Source organism: Poecilia reticulata, linkage group LG22 (genome assembly GCF_000633615.1).
Source record: "Poecilia reticulata strain Guanapo linkage group LG22, Guppy_female_1.0+MT, whole genome shotgun sequence".
Taxonomy (NCBI): Eukaryota; Metazoa; Chordata; class Actinopteri; order Cyprinodontiformes; family Poeciliidae; genus Poecilia; species Poecilia reticulata.
The window spans coordinates 6,735,499-6,755,676 of NC_024352.1; the positions used below are offsets into that span (position 1 = coordinate 6,735,499).

At 40.5% G+C, this 20,178-nt stretch overlaps 4 protein-coding genes across 4 annotated transcripts in view; 3 read left to right on the forward strand and 1 right to left on the reverse strand.

Moving 5' to 3' along the window:
* Positions 1 to 582: 582 nt before the first annotated feature.
* On the reverse strand, positions 583 to 3,568 carry yju2 (YJU2 splicing factor homolog). Its single transcript, XM_008399267.2, has 8 exons — positions 3,420 to 3,568; positions 3,081 to 3,181; positions 2,205 to 2,349; positions 1,957 to 2,091; positions 1,688 to 1,869; positions 1,442 to 1,589; positions 939 to 1,110; positions 583 to 851 (listed from the first exon to the last, which is right to left on the reverse strand). Exons 1-8 carry the CDS (start codon positions 3,441 to 3,443, stop codon positions 730 to 732), a joined length of 1,029 nt encoding a protein of 342 aa, XP_008397489.1. The 5' UTR covers positions 3,444 to 3,568; the 3' UTR covers positions 583 to 729.
* Positions 3,569 to 4,184: 616 nt separating this feature from the next.
* LOC103458445 (cocaine- and amphetamine-regulated transcript protein-like) lies at positions 4,185 to 6,028 on the forward strand. The gene is made up of 3 exons (XM_008399266.2): positions 4,185 to 4,685; positions 4,782 to 4,862; positions 5,158 to 6,028. The coding sequence occupies exons 1-3, from the start codon at positions 4,548 to 4,550 to the stop codon at positions 5,263 to 5,265; spliced, it is 327 nt and encodes a 108-aa protein (XP_008397488.1). The 5' UTR covers positions 4,185 to 4,547; the 3' UTR covers positions 5,266 to 6,028.
* A 735-nt stretch (positions 6,029 to 6,763) lies between these two features.
* LOC103458444 (microtubule-associated protein 1S-like) lies at positions 6,764 to 18,863 on the forward strand. The gene is made up of 10 exons (XM_008399265.2): positions 6,764 to 6,989; positions 8,080 to 8,175; positions 9,746 to 9,828; positions 10,221 to 10,358; positions 10,891 to 11,395; positions 11,720 to 11,806; positions 11,886 to 14,305; positions 15,342 to 15,483; positions 15,612 to 15,829; positions 15,914 to 18,863. Exons 1-10 carry the CDS (start codon positions 6,836 to 6,838, stop codon positions 16,067 to 16,069), a joined length of 3,999 nt encoding a protein of 1,332 aa, XP_008397487.1. The 5' UTR covers positions 6,764 to 6,835; the 3' UTR covers positions 16,070 to 18,863.
* A 636-nt stretch (positions 18,864 to 19,499) lies between these two features.
* LOC103458443 (interferon-induced protein 44-like) overlaps positions 19,500 to 20,178 on the forward strand; it is a 4,292-nt gene continuing 3,613 nt past the window's right edge. The window contains exon 1 of the mRNA XM_008399263.2: positions 19,500 to 19,657. The gene's annotated coding sequence lies outside the window, so the exon portion shown is untranslated. The remainder of the gene's footprint in view (positions 19,658 to 20,178) is intronic.

Genomic DNA, 20,178 nt, shown 5'->3' on the forward strand with positions numbered 1-20,178 from the left:
ATTTTAGACGTTGGTGTTTAAGTTTTATGTTCGGCCCCTTTAAATTTTTTTTTTGTTGTGGCCTCAATCCTCTTATCTTCTGAACGTCATTTTGTTTATTTTAGTGTAATTATAGAAAAAGCCAATATAGAACACACTCCAGGTGGCTTTTCTGGATGTTTTTATAATATTCCTTCACCTCCACGTTGGACAAGTGCAAACGAAATGTTCATCTCAAGTAATGTTTTAATCTTTTATGCCTTGCTGAAAAATAAATGTATGTTCCATTTACATATAATTACACTGGATTTAATTTTAATAACAGAATGAGACCAGGAGTTCATCAAGTTTCTAGAAACACCGGAACAAGTGTGTTTTAAAAAAAATGGCTGCATTTTTATGAAATACAGTGTTTGCTTTTTTAATTCCTGTGTTGCCTAATGACAGAGCAGGTATAGATGATGGATCATGTTTTTGCAATAAAACGTGACACAAGCACAGTTTAATTCATCACTATGTCTTACTTTCTATGACCACTGCAGTCAAATCAGTCTTTTTAAGTTTGAATAAAATATTTTAATGGAAAAAAATATTACACAAATATTACACAATCACCATACATTTATTTTAACTCAAAAACAAATCATAAAATGATATATATTTTTAATGATTTTTACGAGGGTGGATGACAATATAACTGATTTAGTTTCTGAGTTGAACTTTCACACGTCTTCCTCTCTACATCTGCTGTCACTCGCTGTCATTGCTGTCGCTATCTGAATATGCCCCCAGCAGGCTGAGAGATGACGAGCCGTTTTGGGAGACGCTGGATTTAGGAGCATCCGTTGAGTCACCCGTTGACATCTTTGAATCTGCAAAACAAACAAAAAATTTCAACAGACACGTTTGACTAAAGCAGGCAATCCGTCATCAGCTGGTTGTAATTTGGGTGCATTTACCCGTTTTTGATACAGGAGAAACAGTTGCTTCCTCTGGAGCGGGTCTTTTATCCGTCGCCATTGGTTTCTTTCGCACCACCAGGGAGCTCAACGCCCCCCGACCTTGCAGGGTACCAACGCTCTTCTCCCAGCTCTCCACCTTGGCCCTCTTTACTCCACCAGATGAAGCTCCCTGTGAAAACACAGCATGTCACCAACACTTAATTTCTTCTTGCAACCTGATTTTTGTTTAAGGGCTATTAATATTTGAAAAAAGCAGAAAACTGTCAAAGTTAGTGATAATAGGCTATATTTGACTGACTTTACGGAAGAATAAAAATCAGATACTAAAGAACTATGATTATTATATATGTGTGCAAAACAATCACCCACAAGGAAATAATTACATTCAAATTGTGATACTGAAATATTAAGCATTAACTAAAAAGAAGAAGAAGAAAAAAAAAGAACCCAAATAATTAGATTTCTTTCAAACAATTTTCTGCAGCAGGGTTTCCACAAACCTGCACATCAGTTTTGTCAGTGGTGAGAATATCTGTTGGTTTGTCTGCACAGGACTCCTTTGACTGGCTGCTGCTGCTCTGCTCCTCTCTGTCTGAATCGGAGTCAGAGTCTCTCAGTCTTTTCACAAGCACACGCTCCAACATCTCTCTGAAAAAAACAAAACAAAAAACATTTTAACTTTACAGGCTGGTTTCGTGTGCAGGTTTGATGCCGTGTTTTACTCTGTTCGGTCCTCCCTCACTCACTTCGTTTCGCGCTCGTCCTCCTCTTTTTCTCGCTCCCTCTCTCTTTTTTCCAGCTCTCTATATCGATCGATCATTCCCTCGAAGTCCACCAGAGCCTGCCTCTGGTTCAGCTCCTTCAGTTCCTGGAGGTTCTCCAGAACTTCCATCTCCATCTTGGAATCCTTTGTGCGATTTTCTAACACCTGGCGACGGATCAAGCCACAATCACTTCTTCATTCTTTGTGTTAACTCTAGCAAAAGCAACAAACACGGTGGACAAAACAAAAGACCTTCATGGGGTTGTTTAATTCCTCGTCTTCCCTCTCCTGCTGGATCCTCTTCTCCTCTTCCTCAATGAGTTTCTCGGCCTGGAAGTTACGTGTTGCGCCATGCTCCATGGCGTAGTCCGTATTCTCTGGGTCAGTCTGTAATATCATATTAAGTTAATTGTTTGATTCATATTGCAAGACTTTAAATTAAACAAAAAAAAAAAAAGCTAGCAGTAGTTAGTGACAATGATCTGACATCTACACCTCACCTTAAATGTGATCTCAGCAAGACACCGAGTGCATTTGATGTAGAATCGGAAGATCGGCAGTCCCATGTATAGTTCGTTCTGAACGGTCTCTTTACGAGCGTTGAATTTCTTTCCCTTGTAGATGTACTCGCCACATGTCTTACACCTGCGTATCAGAAGAGATATTAGCTTTTAGAAAACGTTTCTCACTGAAGATCAAGTTATTTATAGCAGCTAATAATTTATTGAATCTGGTAATAAGGGCCTTATCTTATTCAATAGACAGATGACCACAAAGCAACTGACATAGCTATGAAAAACTAATTTGAGGTCTATAATTTGAGGTCTATAGCTATATTATGGCTGCAAAACAGAAAGTAGCTACAGTTAATATTCAACACTGTGAAGAGGGCTTATCAGATGAAGCTCTTTTCATTTCCCCCAGTAAGTACCAAGGTTTTTGGGTTCTCTCCTACTTACTACAGAATATCAGTTTATCCTTTATGGTTCTTAGGAGAGGTAAGTTGCTTCCTTGCTGCAATTCTTGACACCAAACTCGCTTAAAAACCAGGTACTTTCTGGTTTTTCCTGGGAGCCCTGAACGTTTCTTCAAAGCAACGAGTCTCTTTGTGACATCTTGGTACAAAATGAAGGTGATGACTTGTGTTTCCTTTCAGCTTCTCTGGTTAACAAATAAAGAGTAATTCAAGCGCTACTCCCCTTTAAATCAACAATTCTCCTCTTTTAATACAACATAGAAATAATAGGGAAATGTCATCTGCACGGTCATCCTTAGCATATCTGAAATGATGCTGCCACGTTTTAGAGGGGGCAAACAGAGCAAATCAGCTTATTTCCCCCACCCCCTAATTTAGCTATTAGAATAAACAGACATACCTCATATTGAACGGAGCCATCAATCTGACCACATACTGACGATCTTTCGGGAGTTTAAGTTTTGGGATTTTGGCAGGATCGAAGTCCGGAGGGTAGTATTTCTGAGAAAAGTAGAATATTGGAGCAAAGTTTACCGTTGAGTGCACACAATAACTAACAGCTATGTGATTTAAAACCTCAACGTATACATATTAATGATAACAAAACAGATATCTTAAAAAGCGTCAAAGTTTCAAACACAGCATTTAGCATCGCTGCTAACGCTAACCCTCTGTGATTCTTCCAAGTTGTAGATATGCCCTTGACGTTAAATGAAAATGTTCTCTTTTGATTACTTACATTCAAGACTTTTCTTTCGGACATTGTTGCTTTTGGTTGTAATACCACGCAAAGAGAAAAACCAAAGAATGCCGAAAAGGATTAGCTCACAAAGCTGCTGGAATATAAACTTCCGGTTGTGTCGCTTGCTTCCGACTTACAGGATATGCTGCTGCCCCCTAGTGGTGTGAGTGGCCACCTACAACAACTTTCTCCTCCAAGATAGATAGACAGACAAGAACATTAAAGGATTTGCGCTCTGATTAATCTTTTTCATGAGCCAGCGAAGGAAGTTTTGTTCCGTTTGGTGGCCTGTCAGGTGTAATGAGAGTAAAAGGTCTTTGACATGGTTTGAATGAGCAAACACAGGTCTGTCTACCTCACATTTGCCCACGTCCATTTCCTTTGAAGGAGCGTGTGGTGTTGGGGTGAAGGTCATCCGTGAAGGAGGAAATGAAATCTTGATTACAGATTGGTGTCAGAGCAGGTTAATTTGAGGTCTGACTTAGGCTGCATTGAAAAGTGAAAACATCAGAAGATGGACAGGCAGGAACAGTGTTGAATTATAGATGAAGAATGGTCTGTGCTCATGAACAATTCATCTCTGATAGATCCAAACTGTTCAACAACTTAATTTAGAGTTGACACTTTCATAATTAGTCAAACAATTGTTCTTTGTGACGCTGTAATGGATGAGTTGACACATTCACAAGAGCCTCAAGTCTTTGGCACATCAACGTGACTCATGAGTGAGTCAGATAGTTGGCTTAAAGCCACTAACATCTTAAAGTAATATTGAGATCTTTGGAGAGAGTATTTCTTTTAATTGACTTTCGTTTAATCTGACAATATCCAGCTGAAATTAAAAGCATACTTGCTGAGAAATCCACAAGATTCAAAAAAATTCACACAATTTGAATTTGTGAATTTCAAGGGCAAATCCATTTCAGCTGGTTAAATCCTTTCCAAAGATAAAAAGTTGCAGATCAGTGTCACACAAGACAAAGTTTAGATTAATATTTCAGAGGCTGGCTGATGTCACCATTCCCTGTGAAGCATATATAAGGCCGTGTTGGTGGGACATTCTTCGCAAATATATCTCTCCACACTCTCCTCTGAGAAACACTCTTCTGGCTTATATTTCACACCATGGTCAGCGTCCGGACCCTCCTCTTCCTTCTGACGGCCACCTGCTGCGCCTACCTGCGGGCATCCCGAGCCGAGGAGTCCTCGCTGGAGACACGCTCCGTCGACTTCACCCTGAAAACCCAGCAGGAGAAAGACCTGGTAAGAGATTTCTAGCATTCATCGACATTTTAAATATTAAGCTAGAGCTTCCTTAGTTTTTTTTTTTTTAAATTTAAAATATGTTTTCCCTTTCAGATTGATGCTTTGCAAGAAGTTCTGGAAAAGCTGAGAAACAAAGAAATGCCCCTGGAGAAGAAGCTTGGCTGGCTACCCTCGGTAAGCCAACGGATCACAAACAACAACCTAAACAACAGATTTAATTTTATTTCACTTTGTTTCATTTCCCCGCTTTCTTTTTGAAGTGTCGCACAAGCCAGAGTTTAGATAGTTTGGCATATAGTGAATGTAAAATGAGTTGTGACTGTACTGTTAATCACTTTTTGTCTTCTTCAGTTTTTGGAAAACTACAACCCATCTCTAATTTGACTCCATGCTTTTAGTTTCAAACACAAAACTCAGCGTGTCACTCCTGTCCACATCTGCAATTAACTCATTTGTTTTTTCTGTGCAGTGTGATGCAGGGGAGCCATGCGCCGTGCGTAAAGGCGCACGCATCGGCACCCTGTGCAGCTGTCCACGGGGGACTGCCTGTAACTTCTACGTCCTCAAATGCTTGTAAAGGAGAGACAGGAACGCACAGGCGACTGATGACTTCAGGTCGATTTTCCCTTTTGCCATTTTCTTTTTCATACGTAGCCATTTTTGTTCCTTCCACCTTCTCTTTCAGCCGTGTCGTACTGATGTACTGCGACTATTACGCAAAGGTTTGCTTTTCTTTGTAGCTAGTATTCAGCGCATTGTGAAAATATCTATGGCAGTTACAAATTGTTAAAAATCTACAGATAATTAATATCTTTAACTTTTACCCTCTTTCCTTATATTTTGAGCCAGAAGACTTTACTGGAATTTGAACAGCAGAGAATAAATTGTCTGGGTCTCCAATAGCTCTTATGGTTTAATACCAATCCACCAATTAATGTTTAATGCACTATTAAACAAATGTGACATTTTGATATCTATGTTATTTATAAAAAGTTAAGTGCTCTTTGGGGCCCCTGTGAAGGCCTAATCCATTAAATCCACTTATTCCTTGGGTTGGTTCTGGAGATTATGACCCTTGATCACATCAGTTGGTGCGTATATTCACTATAATTAAAATTAAATGTTCACATAAATAGACTATGAGTAAATTAGGACAAATTGTGCAGAAACAGTAAATCTGTAAAGTTAGGGTATGAAAGGGCCACAATTGTGACGTGTACTGGTGAAGTGATGAATTTAAGATACGATAGCGCTGTTTCTTTTCATGTGCATGTTTGATTTTCATGTAGAAAAACAGTTAAATATGTTTGAATGTGTAAACAAATAAAAAATAAAAATTCTGACGCTATTTTCTCCTAATTTTGTCCATCATTGTGGAACATAAAGCTTACAATCAATTTATAAATATATTTGTAAGAGTCAAGAACAATAAACTTTCAAAAATCAAGGAGACTGCTTTATTTTGCACATATGACACAATAAATGGTATAATGTTATGGACTTGCTGTGTTATAAACAGGGGCACAATCACTCCTAGGCTGCACAGTGGCACAGTTGGTAGAGCTGTTGCCTTGCAGCAAGAAGGTTCTGGGTTCGATTCCCAGCCCCGGTCTTTCTGCATGGAGTTTGCATGTTCTCCCTGTGCATGTGTGGGTCTTCTCCGGGAACTCCGGTTTCCTCACACAGTCCAAAAACATGACTGTCAGGTTAATTGGTCTGTCTAAATTGCCCCGAGGTCTGAGTGTGTGTGTGCATGGTTGTGTGTCTCTGTGCTGCCCTACGACAGACTGGCGACCTGCCCGGGGTGTACCCTGCCTCTCGCCCGGAACGTTAGCTGGAGATGGGGACCAGCAACCCTCCCGACCCCACTGAGGGACAAGGGTGTAAGAAGATGGATGGATGGACAATCACTCGTCTCTTGTCTTATCAATACAATAAAAATGTATCAGTTAATGTGCTGGACGCTCATTGCTATAGATTATAAATAACGCAGTGCTAAAATTTCGGAGGTCCAAACGTGAAAACCCCCCCAAAAAACAAAACTGATTTATTAAGCATCCACAGCAGCATTCCAGAACAGCAGCCGTCAGCTCCCTGTCATAACAGGCGCTCTGCTGTCTGCTTTCCTCAATGACATCACACCCAACATGGCGTCCGCCCGGGTGTTGGAGAGGGAGGTCCAGGAGGAGCCGAAGACCGCAACCCTGGACTTCTGCCCCCACAAATACTCCCTGCTGGCTGTCATCGGACGGACGGCCCGCCACAGACAGACGGACCACATCCGGAAGGAGATCGAGCGAGGTGGGTGCAGATATTTATGTCACCGAAGCTCAATGCGTTTTTTTTCTCTCCCTCCCCTTTCTTCTACGGTTTTTTTTTTTATATACAAGAAATACACAAAATCTAGTTCCGTGAATCTTCACTAGGGATGATAGCGGGACCTCTTTGCAGGGATTCTGTAATTTTATCCACCCTTGAGGACCGAGGATGCGTCATTTGGCGATCCGCCACCATCAGCATCCTCCTCTCCCCCTCCGGGTGCGATTTAATTAAAAGCAGTCAGGAGCGATGGGTTCGTCTCATTTTGTCGTTATGTAAGAACAAGCTTTAGGGGAAATGTGGCAGGGACATCCAGCCTCTCGTGATCGACGTTTCATTAACCGTTTGTGTATTTACGCTCAGCATCATCTGTGATTTCAGATTACAGCGCTGCATCCCGTTTAATGCTCTGTTGCTCGTCTACAGACGCACCAGGATGAAAAACGTGCTAGAAGCTGGAAATAAATTATAACCGAGTCACTTTGGACTTTAACTGGGCCAATTAACATTTCATCAGTGCTTGATGAAAGCAGGTTTCTCTAAGCTATCAACTTTTCATGAGCGCAGTTGAAAAGATAATTTACCGTTGAAAAGACTCAACAGTAAATTATATATTTAATGCAATTAGATTTTTTTTTAACTTGGCAATTATTTTCACAAAATGCATTGCATTTTAAATTTATTCAAAAATGTATAATCCTTTAAACAATTTTTTTTTATGAGAAGCACAATCGGTGAGAGTTTTGGAATCTGCCAAGTTACTCTTCATTAGAGTAGAGATGTAAATTGATATTTTTTTAAATATTTTATTAAAATAAATTTTAAAATGAATCTTTCCCACAATAATCCCATTATCTTTTGTGGCGTTTTGGTCCTTAAAAGGATGTACCATCAGCACTGTAAAAAACAAACAAACAAAAAGCATCTCTAATTTATGATATAAATATGGATTTTATTGCATTTATACAGTAAAATTGTAGCAACTACAGCTGCTGGTATTTTACTGGAAATTAGAGACTTTAAAAAAAATAATTTTTAGTGTGTGTCAAGTTATTTTTTTGTATGCCTTCAGGTATTCGGTCATGGGACGTGGACCTAAAATCCTGCAACCTGGATCTCTTTCTGCAAGAGTTCCTCTCCCATCACACGGCATCGTTTAAAGGTGCAGGTAAGAAGCTTTTCTCTTGAAAACCAAATCAGGTCCTTCATGCCCAGATTCTCCAAATGCACTCAAAGTGTTGGTCGGGCACCAGCTCAGCCACTTCAGGAAGGAAGGAAGGAAGGAAAGTGAGAAGCAGCTTTACCGATTGTTAGACGTGGGTGTAACCTCAGGATGGAAAACAACAGGAACCTGCAACTGGTTGTGCAAACTCGCGTTGCTGTCTGTGTTTGGGTTTAAGAGCAGTCGTGAACAGCTGATTGCTTGCAGCAGACGGAGTCGTGAATAGACTTTTGTTTTTCCAGAGTTGCGCTCGTCTTCGGGAAAAATGCATCAAACGGAAAGTGCAAGGATTGCATTGTTGGAAATGCGTTTATTGGCTATCTTGCCAAACGTTGGATGAGAGGATCAATAAGGCTCTCATGCGTTTACTGTAAATATGTAGCTGAATCCAGCAGCTTTGTTGCTCTGGAATAAAGGCTGGTGGAAATGCTTCTTTAGCTTTGTTTACACTCCGGAGATGAGCCGGAGTCATGCTTATGTGCAAGAGAACTGCAAAGACCAAGTTAAAATGTATGCTTAGGCATGTTGTTACAAGATATAAACTGTTTCCTTTTATTAGTAAATTTATGGAAAAAAATGCAAAATAAACCAGAGATTCACAGGTATGACGTTATTTTCCATAGAGAAGCTAGTAAAGAAACACACACTGCCTGGTCTGCAGTGTATTCTGCAAAGAAAGTATGGAGGCTAACTTTTAAAAAAGAGAAGTAGCTGACCCAAACAAAACTATTTTCAGCAGATTTAGAGGACATGTGGAAAGGATGTCCAACAGAAACAGGAAAAGTCCAAAAATGGCATCTTCCTTACTTAGATCATCTGCTCTGCGCCAAATTTTAAGGTTTACAAATTTTATTTGTGAGGATTTTTTTTTTCTTTTGCAAATTGTAAAGTTGTTTTTACTTTATGTAAATGAAACTTTGGCTTGTCTCCTGATTTACAGCAATGATTTATGACCCATTAAAAATGTACAGAACAGTGCAGTGAAAACAAGAATGACTTTCCTCTGATGTGGAAACAGACGTCTTCTGGACTGGAGATGAGTGAAGACTTTTAAAGAATCAAAAGAAAGAACATTTACTGATCAAGAACACGTTAAATGATCACACAAGACCCGACTGCTTAGAAACAAAACACTGATGACTTCAAATCTCCTGCACATGTCTGTTTATCCAGACAGTGCCATAAAACATTACGGTCGCACAAGATCAAAACGGGGACATGTTCCCAATAAAGCCAGGATTTTCGTGCCAAACTCAGACTTCAGAGTCTGAGCCAGTTCCCTTCAGACTGGATTTCCACTGCTGGCACGCCGTCCTCAGACAGACATCTGACTCAGCTGTTCTCGTCCTCTTCCTTCGCCCGTCTGATTATCACACTTCACTTTCTCTTTGACTTTTTTTTTCTTTTTTCCGGCTCCCTGCTCAGATCTATCAGCGTGTTTCCCAGCGCTCTGACTCTCGTGTTTCTCTCTCTGTGTCCTTTTTTGTTTGCTCTTGCTCTCTCTCTGCCTCTCCAGGGCAAAAGTGTCTTCGCCACTGTACCAAAGTGTTGGACACACAAGTGCTGATCAGTCCATCTCAGGAACTGGCTCATTCAGAGGTAAAAAAAAAAAAGTCCTATTTCGATTGAAAGCTCAGGGTCTGAAACGGAGCAGGACTCTTTACGTTATGAAGGATAACCAGTGAATGACATGTGGATCCATTTCTGCCTGATGCGTTTTGAAACGAGCATGTGGATTCGGTTCCCAAGGTCTTTAGAACGGAAACAAATCGTCTAGATATTTAACCTTTGTTTCACACTAAACTGACCTGGAGTGTTTGTTGCAGAAAAGCTCAATCAACTTTACATACAGTATGTACGAGTATATGATAAACATCTTTCTGCTAAAGACATATTGATCTCCTTAACATGCACTCTTTCGACAATGTCTTCTGGCTTTATTTCTGAGTGACTTGGCAAAATCACCAGATTTGTTCCCCTCTCCGTTTCAGGTGTTCGCCCTGCTGTCCAGAGAGTCTGCTCATAAGCTGCTGATCTTGGCTGGTCTGAGCGTGGAGGAAAGCGGAGAGCTGCTGTTTCACAGAGGACACTTTTCTCCTGACCACCTCAGACGATTAATAACAGAGCAGGTGCAGCGTCACGTTTCCTCCGGATTATTCCTAAATTTTTCACTTAGGGGACTTAAGATGTAATTTACAATAGTTTACCTGCCAAACTGCTTTTTTTTCTTTGAAAAGGAGGATCAGAAATTAAACATAGCAAAGGGAAAAATAAACCAAATATTTGTATCTTGTTAATTTTCCTGACATTCTTTGCATGAGGTGAATAGTTTTTTATTCTTTGTTTATATTTGTTAAATAATTGTTTTCTTTATTGGCTAAATATATCATCTTTTAAGGAACAAAACTCTATAAACTTACACTATTTTTTGATTTAAAGCATGGGTGCAGATTTGTGTATTTCTAATAGTTTTTTCTAATACAAAGTTCATGATTTAAGCTCCTCAAGATGCTGATTGTAGATTGGTGTGAACTAAAGAAAAGCATTTCATTGCAAGAAACTGATCAAATTTGGGCAGCTCTTGTTGTGATTTATTTGATTTTACTTTTTTTTTTTCAAAAAGAAACCTTGCATTTACACTAAAGAGCAGTCTTTCTTCAGTTCCCAGATCAAGAGAGCTCCACTTCCTGCCCTACCAAGATCAATTTGACCCTCAGTTGTCCCAACATCGGACACTGGAGAAAGATCCTCCTGGAAAACCAACCCCTGCAGGGTCCCCTGGCGCTGCGAATCAACCCCGTGGAGGTGCTGCCCGCCATGGAGTCTCTGGGGGAATTCACATCGCTCATCTCTGGCACCATCTGCCCCGCATCCGCCTTCGACCTGCTACCACCTCCCACCACCGTGGGGTTCCTCAAGCTGTCCCGCCCTTGCTGCTACGTGTTCCCCGCCGGGCACGGCGACTGCGCTTTCTTCGCGGTTAACGGGTTCACCATGCTGGTGGACGGAGGCTCGGACTCTCAGGCCTGTTTCTGGAAGCTGGTCCGCCACCTGGACAGAGTCGATGCGGTTCTGTTGACCCACGTGGGCACAGAGAACCTCCCCGGTGCCGTCTCCTTCCTAGAAAGGAAGGTGGCTGAGAAGGAGCTGAGCCATGATGTCAAAGGTACGAGAGCCTTCTCATTTTCAGGGTTAAAGTACATTGCAAGAAACTGATGCACAGAGATTTGCTTTTATCTTGAAAACAAGAATTAAGTGCACAAGTTTGAATGTGTTGTGCAATTTTTATAATTCACACAATTTCATAAGTATATATGCGAGCTCACATATGTACCACTAATGTTACATAAAATGTTCCTTAGCACTTTTTGTGCTAAGGAAATGAATAAAACATTTATGCCAATAATAATTGTATGTAACCTTATAACTTGAACTGTACATGCTGCGTTGCATCATCCATATTTGAATGTTTTCATTTCTGTTTGCACAGATGACTTGTCAAAGAGGCTCATCTCTCCAGAGCTAGGAGTTGTTTTCTTCAACGCCCCCAGCAGGCTGCAGGCGGAACAACATTCTCGTGAGTTCTGTAAATGAGCAAACTACAGAGTCTTTCTTAACAACAGAAAGTAAAATAGTTGTCAATCTTTTCCTTTAAGTTGCAGACAATGTGCTGAAGAGTACACAGCAGGCCGCCATGACTTTACAGCTCTTGAAGAAGTTAGACATCAGGCCACAACCGCTGTTTCGACCACAAGGAGTCCCCATGAAGCCGCTCACCTTGTTTCAAAAGATGGGAGTGGGACAGCTGGATTTGTACATCCTCACACCAGGCAAGAGCAGCCAGGAATATGAGACGTTCATACAGAACTGGCCTGACGGAGTTTCGTCACAGTCACAGAGTCTCCCTCTCACTGCGCTGGTCTCGGTCTCTGCCCTGCTCGTGTGGCATCCAGCGTGTCCTCAAGAGAAGGTGGTCAGAGTGCTCTTCCCCGGCGCAACACCACAGGCAAAACTGCTCCAGGGGCTGGAAAAGCTCAAAGGATTGGACTTCCTTCAGAAGCCAACAGTAACAACCGGAGACCTCGAAAGACAGGGGGAGGACAGGAAGGCCAAGAGGACAGAGAGCCTGGACAGTGGCCGGTCAATAGGGAAAGAGGGAACAGCCAAGAAGAAGGAAGAAGGAAAGGATTCATTAGTGAAAGAAAAGATAAAGACGTTAAGTGGAACTAAAGATACTGATAAAGCTAAAACCAAGGAGGCGGGGATAAAACGTAAACCATCACTATCAGAGAAGAATACTTTAAAGAAAGGGTTAGGGAAAGATGGAAAGAAAGAGGAGAAGACTGGCAACAAAGAGGAGAACAGTGTTAAAAGGACTGAGCAGATAAAAAGAGAAGGAGCCCCTTCAAAAACCAAGAAGGACAATAAAACGAAACCAAAAAAGGACGCAAGAAATGACAAAGCAGGAGAGAAAAAAAATCAAAAGTCATCAGCAAATGAAGCAAACAATGACAAGAAAGTTCATGCAAATAATAACGTAACAGAACAAAAACGAGGGTCTTTGTCAAAAATCCCAGAGCCAGATTGCTCTGGTACTGATGATCGAGATCACAAGAAGGAGACTGAAGCTGAGGAGAAGCAGTGCGGCTCCAAGATGTCCACCCCGGAGGATATGACGGCTGATTTTCTCAAGCTCAAGGAGGAAAGCGAACTGGAAGTAGCCCAATTGGAAACTGCAGCCTTTTGTGAAGGTGCATGCAATAAGGCTGGTGAAAGGTTTATACAGGAAGCAGCAGGTGGTTTGGAAATAACAAAAGTAGAGGGTGGTGACAGTTTAGTGCAAAATATCCCTGGGAGGAGTGGCAAAGCAGAAGCAGACAGCCACCGAAACCATGCAGATGAGTCTGTCAAACCTATTAAACCTGCAAAGGTTGCAGGATTCCCATCTCCTCTGAACAAATCTTACAAAAATGATCACACAGTCCAGCAGGACACAACCCCAACTGAGTACACACTGCTGGATGGGGCTTTGAAGCACTCCCCTCCCTCGCGCTCCTCTCCGGAAAACCAGGCCCCCAACAGTCCTGAAGAGGAGACAGTTGAGCCAGTGTCCCCTGACTCACGTCCTAACAGTGCGGGCCACACTCCCTACTGCCTGTCCCCAGACGACGTGTGGTGCAACAGAGCCACGCTGAGCCGACTTCAGGCCCTCCATTCAGCTGATGCTCATGAGGCAATTGGGTCATCTGGCCAAAGCGAGGAGGAGGTTTGCAAGACCAAAAGTGCTACTGAAAACCGCAAAGAGAAGCATCTAAGTTTTCTTTCTTTGGGCACATGTAAAGAGGGTTCTTCGGATCCCTCACCGTCTGTAGCCACAACCACCACCACCACACACTCATTACCTGCAGAGGTGAGCTCGCCTCAGTCAACAGAAGTAGATGAATCTTTGTCAATGTCCTTCGAGCAGGGACCAAGCGCTGGAAGCCAGAGAGAAGGAGATGATGGCGTTTATCTCTCCCACTCTAATGGAGGGTATTATGTGGGAATGTCTTTGCCAATGAATAAGCCTCCCAGATCTTCGGGTCAGGGTTCAGAGATGGGGCGACCCGCTGCACCGAACACTCTCCATTTTGAGGCATCGGCTCATGACGTGGACCTTTGTTTGGTTTCTCCTTGTGAGTTCAAGCATTTCAAACCCCCCGACTCAAGCTCAGGCACCAGTGAGGCCTCCAGAGAAGTCAGTGGCCCAAATCACCACGGCAACAACAATAACAACCCAAAGGACAGGTCACCCAGTGAGTCAAATGCCCCCGTCTGCACAGAGGACTGCCCGTCCACCACAGCAGATGGAGTTTTGGATTCGGACTCTGATGATTCATGTAGTGACCCGTCCAACTCCCCCTGTAACCACGACATGAGTCAGACTTTGCCCTCGGACCCCCTGCCAGCCCCTCTCAGAGACAGTCCACCGCTGCCTCCCCATCCTGACACCTCCATGCCAGTTCCTCAGTCTGACTCTGAAGCTCACGGGAAGAGAGCAAAAAACACGACAACCCGGGGAAAGAAGTTTCCAGGGGTGAGTGTGTTAGCAAAGTAGAAAATTTATTGGACAAAGTTGAGTATCTACACGAGTCTCCTGGTTTTAGATATTTCAGAGTGTCTCATAAAAATATTCATACCTTCTAATAATTTTTTGTCACATTACTACCACAAATATTAGTGTATTTCATTGAGATTATTTATGATAGAAGAACAAAATGTAGAGGGCAAACAATGAATGGTATAACTGAGAAAAGCATGGTGTTCATATGTAATCAGCCTGTCTTAGTCGAGACTTCATAGAACCATTTACATCCACCAGATTAGCACTCCTAGAAATTTTAATTTTTGGCATCAAGTTCCAAGTCTTGCAACAGATTCCCAATTGGATTTAGAAATGAACTTTGACAGGGTCATTCTGACATTTGACTGATTCTTATGCTTCTGGAAGGTGAGCCCCAATTCCAATGTCAATTATTGCACAGGTTCTAAAGGGTTTTCTTCTTAGACTCACCTGTATTTACCTTCATCAACTCTGACCAGCTTCCCTGTCCCTGCAGAAAGGATCCCCATCGCAGGTCGCAATCCTTCATACAGCGCTGGTTTTCCTTCACACATAGTGCCTTTCTTTCAATAAAAGCCACTTCTTGTCATTCTTAAACTGAGATTAAATTACACCCAAGTGGACTTTATTTTCTGACCTGCTTGCATTGTATTTTATTTAGAAGAATCACAGTAAAGGAGCTGAAAAATCTGTGCCAAATTTAAATCATGTATCGTTTTCCCTTGATTTCTGTATTATGCACTATTTCATGTTGATCTTTTAGATAAAATTACAGTAAGATTGCTGAGGATTTGTGGCTTGGATGTGACAAAATCTTCAATGGGTTTGAATATTTTTGCAAAACACTCCGTATGATCTTTGACCAAGCTTTCTGTCTTCATCAGCAGGGTGTTAAACTTTTAAAATGTACATCACTTTGACATGATTTCCTGGAAACATCAGGAATACCCATAATCAAAGTTGGTTTCTCTTAGGGAGATAATTTCACCGATAACCTTTTTGTTGCCAGATTATCGATGCCCCCCAAAAACCAGGCTCAGGGAAAATCAAAACAGGGAGCCAAAGTGGAGCCACCAAAGGGAATCTCTCCAGCGCTCGAACGCTTTCCTCCAGCACTCGCTCGGCACCAGCAAAATCATCACCAGCTCCTAGTATGTCATTCTGAACAGGACGCCTCTTTTATACCACAACGTGACCAAGATAACGGATTGGAAAAATATTCTGACCTTCTTCTGTAAAAATATTCTGAACTTCTGTTTTCTCTTCTCCCTCCTGTCAGGTTCTAAGGCTCCCTCTGCTGGTGAAGTCAGTATTTATGTGGACTTAACTTATATTCCATCTGGAGCCTCCTCTCCCACAGTCACTGTGGACTTCTTCAGGTGCATCCGCTCCTCCTGCTACATCATCAGCGGAAACAGTCCGGAGCGAGAGGAACTGATGAGACAAACTCTGGATGCTCTGCTGGACGGCAAGGGATCCTGGCCAGAAATCATGCAGGTAAAAACAACTTTAAAAATTAACACGGCTTTCTCTTAGTCAGAGAAGCCACTAGGGAGACGTTCTCCGTCTCTTTGTGCCTAGGTGACGGTGATCCCTACCTTTGAGTCGGTGTCGATGCAGGAGTGGTACCAGCAAACCCTGGACAGGCAGCGGGAGCTGAACATCAGTGTGCTGGGATCAAACAGCACGGTCGCCATGCAGGAAGAAACTTTTCCTGCCTGCAAGATCGAATTCTGAGATGCAGAATACGAGACAGCTGATGGATTGAAATTTCAATTAAAAACGTGAGGACTGGGGGCGGGGGGATTGGTAGAAATAGAAACAGATGTTATGGGAATATACCCCACCCTCTTCTTTGCATGTAAGTGGTAAATATCCACTTTATGGGCTTCTTGTTGCAGCTGAAAACTGAGAAAAAAAGCTTATTTTGACCAATGACCCTGCTCAAAACAGGAGAGGAGACTAAACTTACTGCAAAGGATGCATGTTGCTCTGCGCACACAGACGGTCTCATGAAAGCTGTTGCTGTAGATTACAATATGGAAACCTGCTTTACAGTTTGCAGCATCCGAATCCACCAAAAAGAAATGAATCCACCCAATTCAGATACATTCAAAAGGGACTTAACAATTTGCATTGTACGTTGAAAGCGAACATTTAATCTTCAAGGAGTTCAGATGTATAGCTTGTGTCCAGGTGTTTGTTGTGAGCGCTGTAAGCAGACGTCAGATGGGCTGTGCTGTGTTGTAGCCGCTTTTAAAAGTGTTTTGTCACTGCTGCCTTTTTACTGAGATCGCATTCAGAAGGAACCAGACTCCGATAAACACCTTTCTGACCCCCGGGGTCACACACCAGCCAGTATCAATACCTTAATCCAAGGGGTTAGATGATTTTACTGATTAAACAGCGCTGCCACAATTGTAAAATCAAGAATTGTCCAACAATTGTATTTCAGTAAAAATTCCTACAATCACCAAAAATTATACAACTGATAAATTGCAAGTGTAAATAGGAAATTGTCATGCATTATGTTTTAGAACGTATATTTTGCACAGTGCCGAATCACACGTGTGTAATGGTGATAGTAGGAGCTTCGTAGGCTGTAAATAAGAGCAGATGTGGTGAAAGTAATTCTGGAAATAGAACTGAAGGAATGATTGTGATCAAATGGAAAATGCTATTCATAATACTTTTATTTATTAGGCAGGTCTCTGGTTAGCCCTTCACACATGTCTGCATACATACATATTATTATTTTGTTGTCAAACTTTACATAAACCATATAATTTGAAACAACTGCTCAGGAAAATTAAAACAGTGTTCACTGTTTCACTGTTTTCTTGTGAAGTAGTTGTGACATGGTTACATGCTCTCAATTACTGAACAATTCCTTTCAGACAAAATTATTCAAAATGTATAGGCACCAGCATACTATTGCATTAGCATTTCTTGAATTTGCAAACATACACTTGCAACATACCAGCTTCATCAGGAGAAGACACTTTTATTTCCCTGAGACTTGTAATCTAAAACCAGCTGTGTAAAAACAACCCATCTTATTTTAGGTTATTTTGGTTATTTTAACAATCTTAGGTCAAATATTGGCCAAAATGGATGTTTTATGGGTTTTGGGTGATTTGGAGGACAATGAATTAGCAAGTTAACTTAATGCTTGTAAATGGTGGGAGGAACAGAATATGGAAAGTTCACAAAGAAAATATCCAGTGTTGTCCTGGATTAAATTAATTTTCTAATTTTAATTCAATTCTGCATCGCAATATATTGGACGAAAGCAACAACAAAATCCCAAAAGTCTGATAAGATGTGTGACGAAAGTTAAATTGTATTACAAATGTAACACTGATAACATTGACGTCACGACCAATTCGAATGTTGAGCATAGCTAGCATTAGCCTGGGCTAGCACTAACCTATGCTTAGCATTAGCCTGGGCTAGCACTAGCTAGCCTGTGAAGTCTAACTAGCAGATAAAAGGCTAAAATTCAACAAACATATTCTGCAGCATCAACTAAGATTATTATAAACTGACACTAACATAATTGTACAACATTTATTACAATCTTACCATTTCGTATTTCAATCCGTATTTCAATCCTTCTGGCGAAGTTTGATCATGTCACGGTAGATGTCGAAAGACTGCCTGTTAAGAATTACGCACCTCCTTTTAGTCTATGTTCGGCCCAATGTTTAGTTAAAAATATCCAACTTTAGTACAAACCTCAACAACATAAGTCCAGTATAACGCAGTTATTGCGTGTTTGTGTGTGTGGATATTCACTCCTACCCATAAGATTTGTGCTGGATTTCATTTGACCTTTTATGTTTAAGTTCTTCTCTTCTGAAAATCCTTACACCCTAGTCTGTAAATCCATGGACGTTATTGTGAGATGTGGTTTACTGTACTTTATGTGGCTATTTTGCCTTTATTTTTGCACAAATATGCATGTGACATTATGAGTTTCTAAATACCAAAGCATGAAGAATCACAAAGACAGGTCATTTTTGCCTATAAAACAAAATGCTGCCACCAAATGCATAGAAGCATCACATTTTTTATCAAGTTTCTCTAAATGATCTGTCAGGTTTTTTTTTTGTTTGTTTGTTTTTTCTACAAATGTAGATGCAATGAAAAGAAATCATCCTAAGATTGTAATAATTTATGAATTATGCATCTGTATCTCTGAATGTGTTTTATCAAATGATATTGTAATTAAACACAAAGTCCTTACAAACTTTGTACGAACAAGATCTCAAAAACAAATATTTGAGTTTCTTCTTAGCCATGTTCTTGTATGTCCTGCATATGTAAAACACTTAATTTATGTTTTTCTTTTTTCATGATATTCATGAATAAAAAGAGCAAAGCACCGTGGGGATGTGTAAAATTATCTTATGAATTATAAAAAACAACTCTGATTGTAAGTAGACGACAAAAAACAATGTCAGCAAGGATTTTGGTTGTAACATTAGTAGGAATGCAAGAATAAAACAAAAAATATGCTCAATCAAAATGTGTCTTGAGAATCATGTAAATGCAAACGTTTGAGCGATGAGGATCAGCAGGTGTTTCTGTTTTTCTCAGTCGCTTTGGTGCAAATTCAAACTTGTTCAATCTTCAAATCCTTGTGTCACTTGTGCACGTCATAAAAGCTTTTTCTTATTTCTTTTAACAGGTTGCAAATGTTTCTCTGCTTTTTCCTACGTTTTCAAATGCTTTTGTCATGTTGATCAAAGTGTGTGACACAGGTCTCTGTTGAATTGTCTCGACCGCCACAACATTTAAACATAACTTCATTGTATAAGTATAAAACATGCAAAAATAATAGTTTACAACAGAATGTCCCTCCAGAGCAACACTGTAGTATTGACAACATAACTAAGCAATTTGATTCTTATCCATGTGGAGTGAAAGAAGGACTCGTCATTCTGATTCACTAACAATGACACATATTTTTCTTTTGAGAGATTAACTAAGGATTTCAATAAAGAAACTGGATTTTGTAATCCAGGCTGTTTTGCAGTTTGTATGAATTGTTTTGAGAAATACATTTGCTGTTTTGTAAATGTCAAAAGTGATTTGAGAAATGCACCAAAGCAACTGAGAAAAACTACAAATACTGAGGTTTACTTGGAAAGCTCTCATAAAATCTCTTGTGTTTCATAATCGACTTTAGTGTTGGTGTATTTTACAGCCTCACAGTCTCATATATAAAGCACATTGTCTCATATAAAAAGTGAAAGTAAAAATCTTGACAGAGGAACGCACAGCAGCTCACTGTGGTTTACCATTAAATCTTTCCTACAGGTAAGTTTTCTAAAGTTTCCTTTAAGAAAAACTGTATTTAGATAAAGTTTGTGTGTGTAATGTAAACCACCATGTTGATCAACAAATAGCTTAATATTTCCAGCCATGTGTGGAGGCAATTCATCCAGCATTCATCTAAGTTTTATACTCTTTCAAATGATGTGGTTTCTTTTTAACTCATCATGCGTATTTGCAAATGAGGAAATGTTTTGTCCATGTTAAAGAGCATAAGGCAGGAGGGAAATGTTTATTTTATCTTTGATAGCTCTTAACTATTTTTAAAGTAATACTGAAAGTAAAACCAGTTCACTACTTGAATCAAAAGAGCTTCTTTTCTTTCAGAAGTGAAGTTGATTTTATTTACTTTAGTTTGTGTTTAACGACATAAACTTAACGTAGAAGCTCACAAACAGGTTTTACGAGTGCAGATAGATAGATAGATAGATAGATAGATAGATAGATAGATAGATAGATAGATAGATAGATAGATAGATAGATAGATAGATAGATAGATAGATAGA

Bases quoted from the DNA above. Each gene is read 5' to 3' on its own strand.
- yju2 (XM_008399267.2), bottom strand. From the start codon at position 3,443: ATGTCCGAAAGAAAAGTCTTGAAT. The intron at 2,092-2,204 runs GTGAGGTGTAGA...ATGATATTACAG, and splicing joins TTGCTGAGATCACATTTAAG to ACTGACCCAGAGAATACGGA. The intron at 852-938 runs GTAAATGCACCC...TTTGTTTTGCAG, and splicing joins TTCTCCTGTATCAAAAACGG to ATTCAAAGATGTCAACGGGT.
- LOC103458445 (XM_008399266.2), top strand. From the start codon at position 4,548: ATGGTCAGCGTCCGGACCCTCCTCTTCCTTCTGACGGCCACCTGCTGC. The intron at 4,686-4,781 runs GTAAGAGATTTC...TTTCCCTTTCAG, and splicing joins CCCAGCAGGAGAAAGACCTG to ATTGATGCTTTGCAAGAAGT. The intron at 4,863-5,157 runs GTAAGCCAACGG...TTTTCTGTGCAG, and splicing joins AGCTTGGCTGGCTACCCTCG to TGTGATGCAGGGGAGCCATG.
- LOC103458444 (XM_008399265.2), top strand. From the start codon at position 6,836: ATGGCGTCCGCCCGGGTGTTGGAGAGGGAGGTCCAGGAGGAGCCGAAG. The intron at 11,396-11,719 runs GTACGAGAGCCT...CTGTTTGCACAG, and splicing joins GCTGAGCCATGATGTCAAAG to ATGACTTGTCAAAGAGGCTC. The intron at 14,306-15,341 runs GTGAGTGTGTTA...TTTTGTTGCCAG, and splicing joins GGGGAAAGAAGTTTCCAGGG to ATTATCGATGCCCCCCAAAA.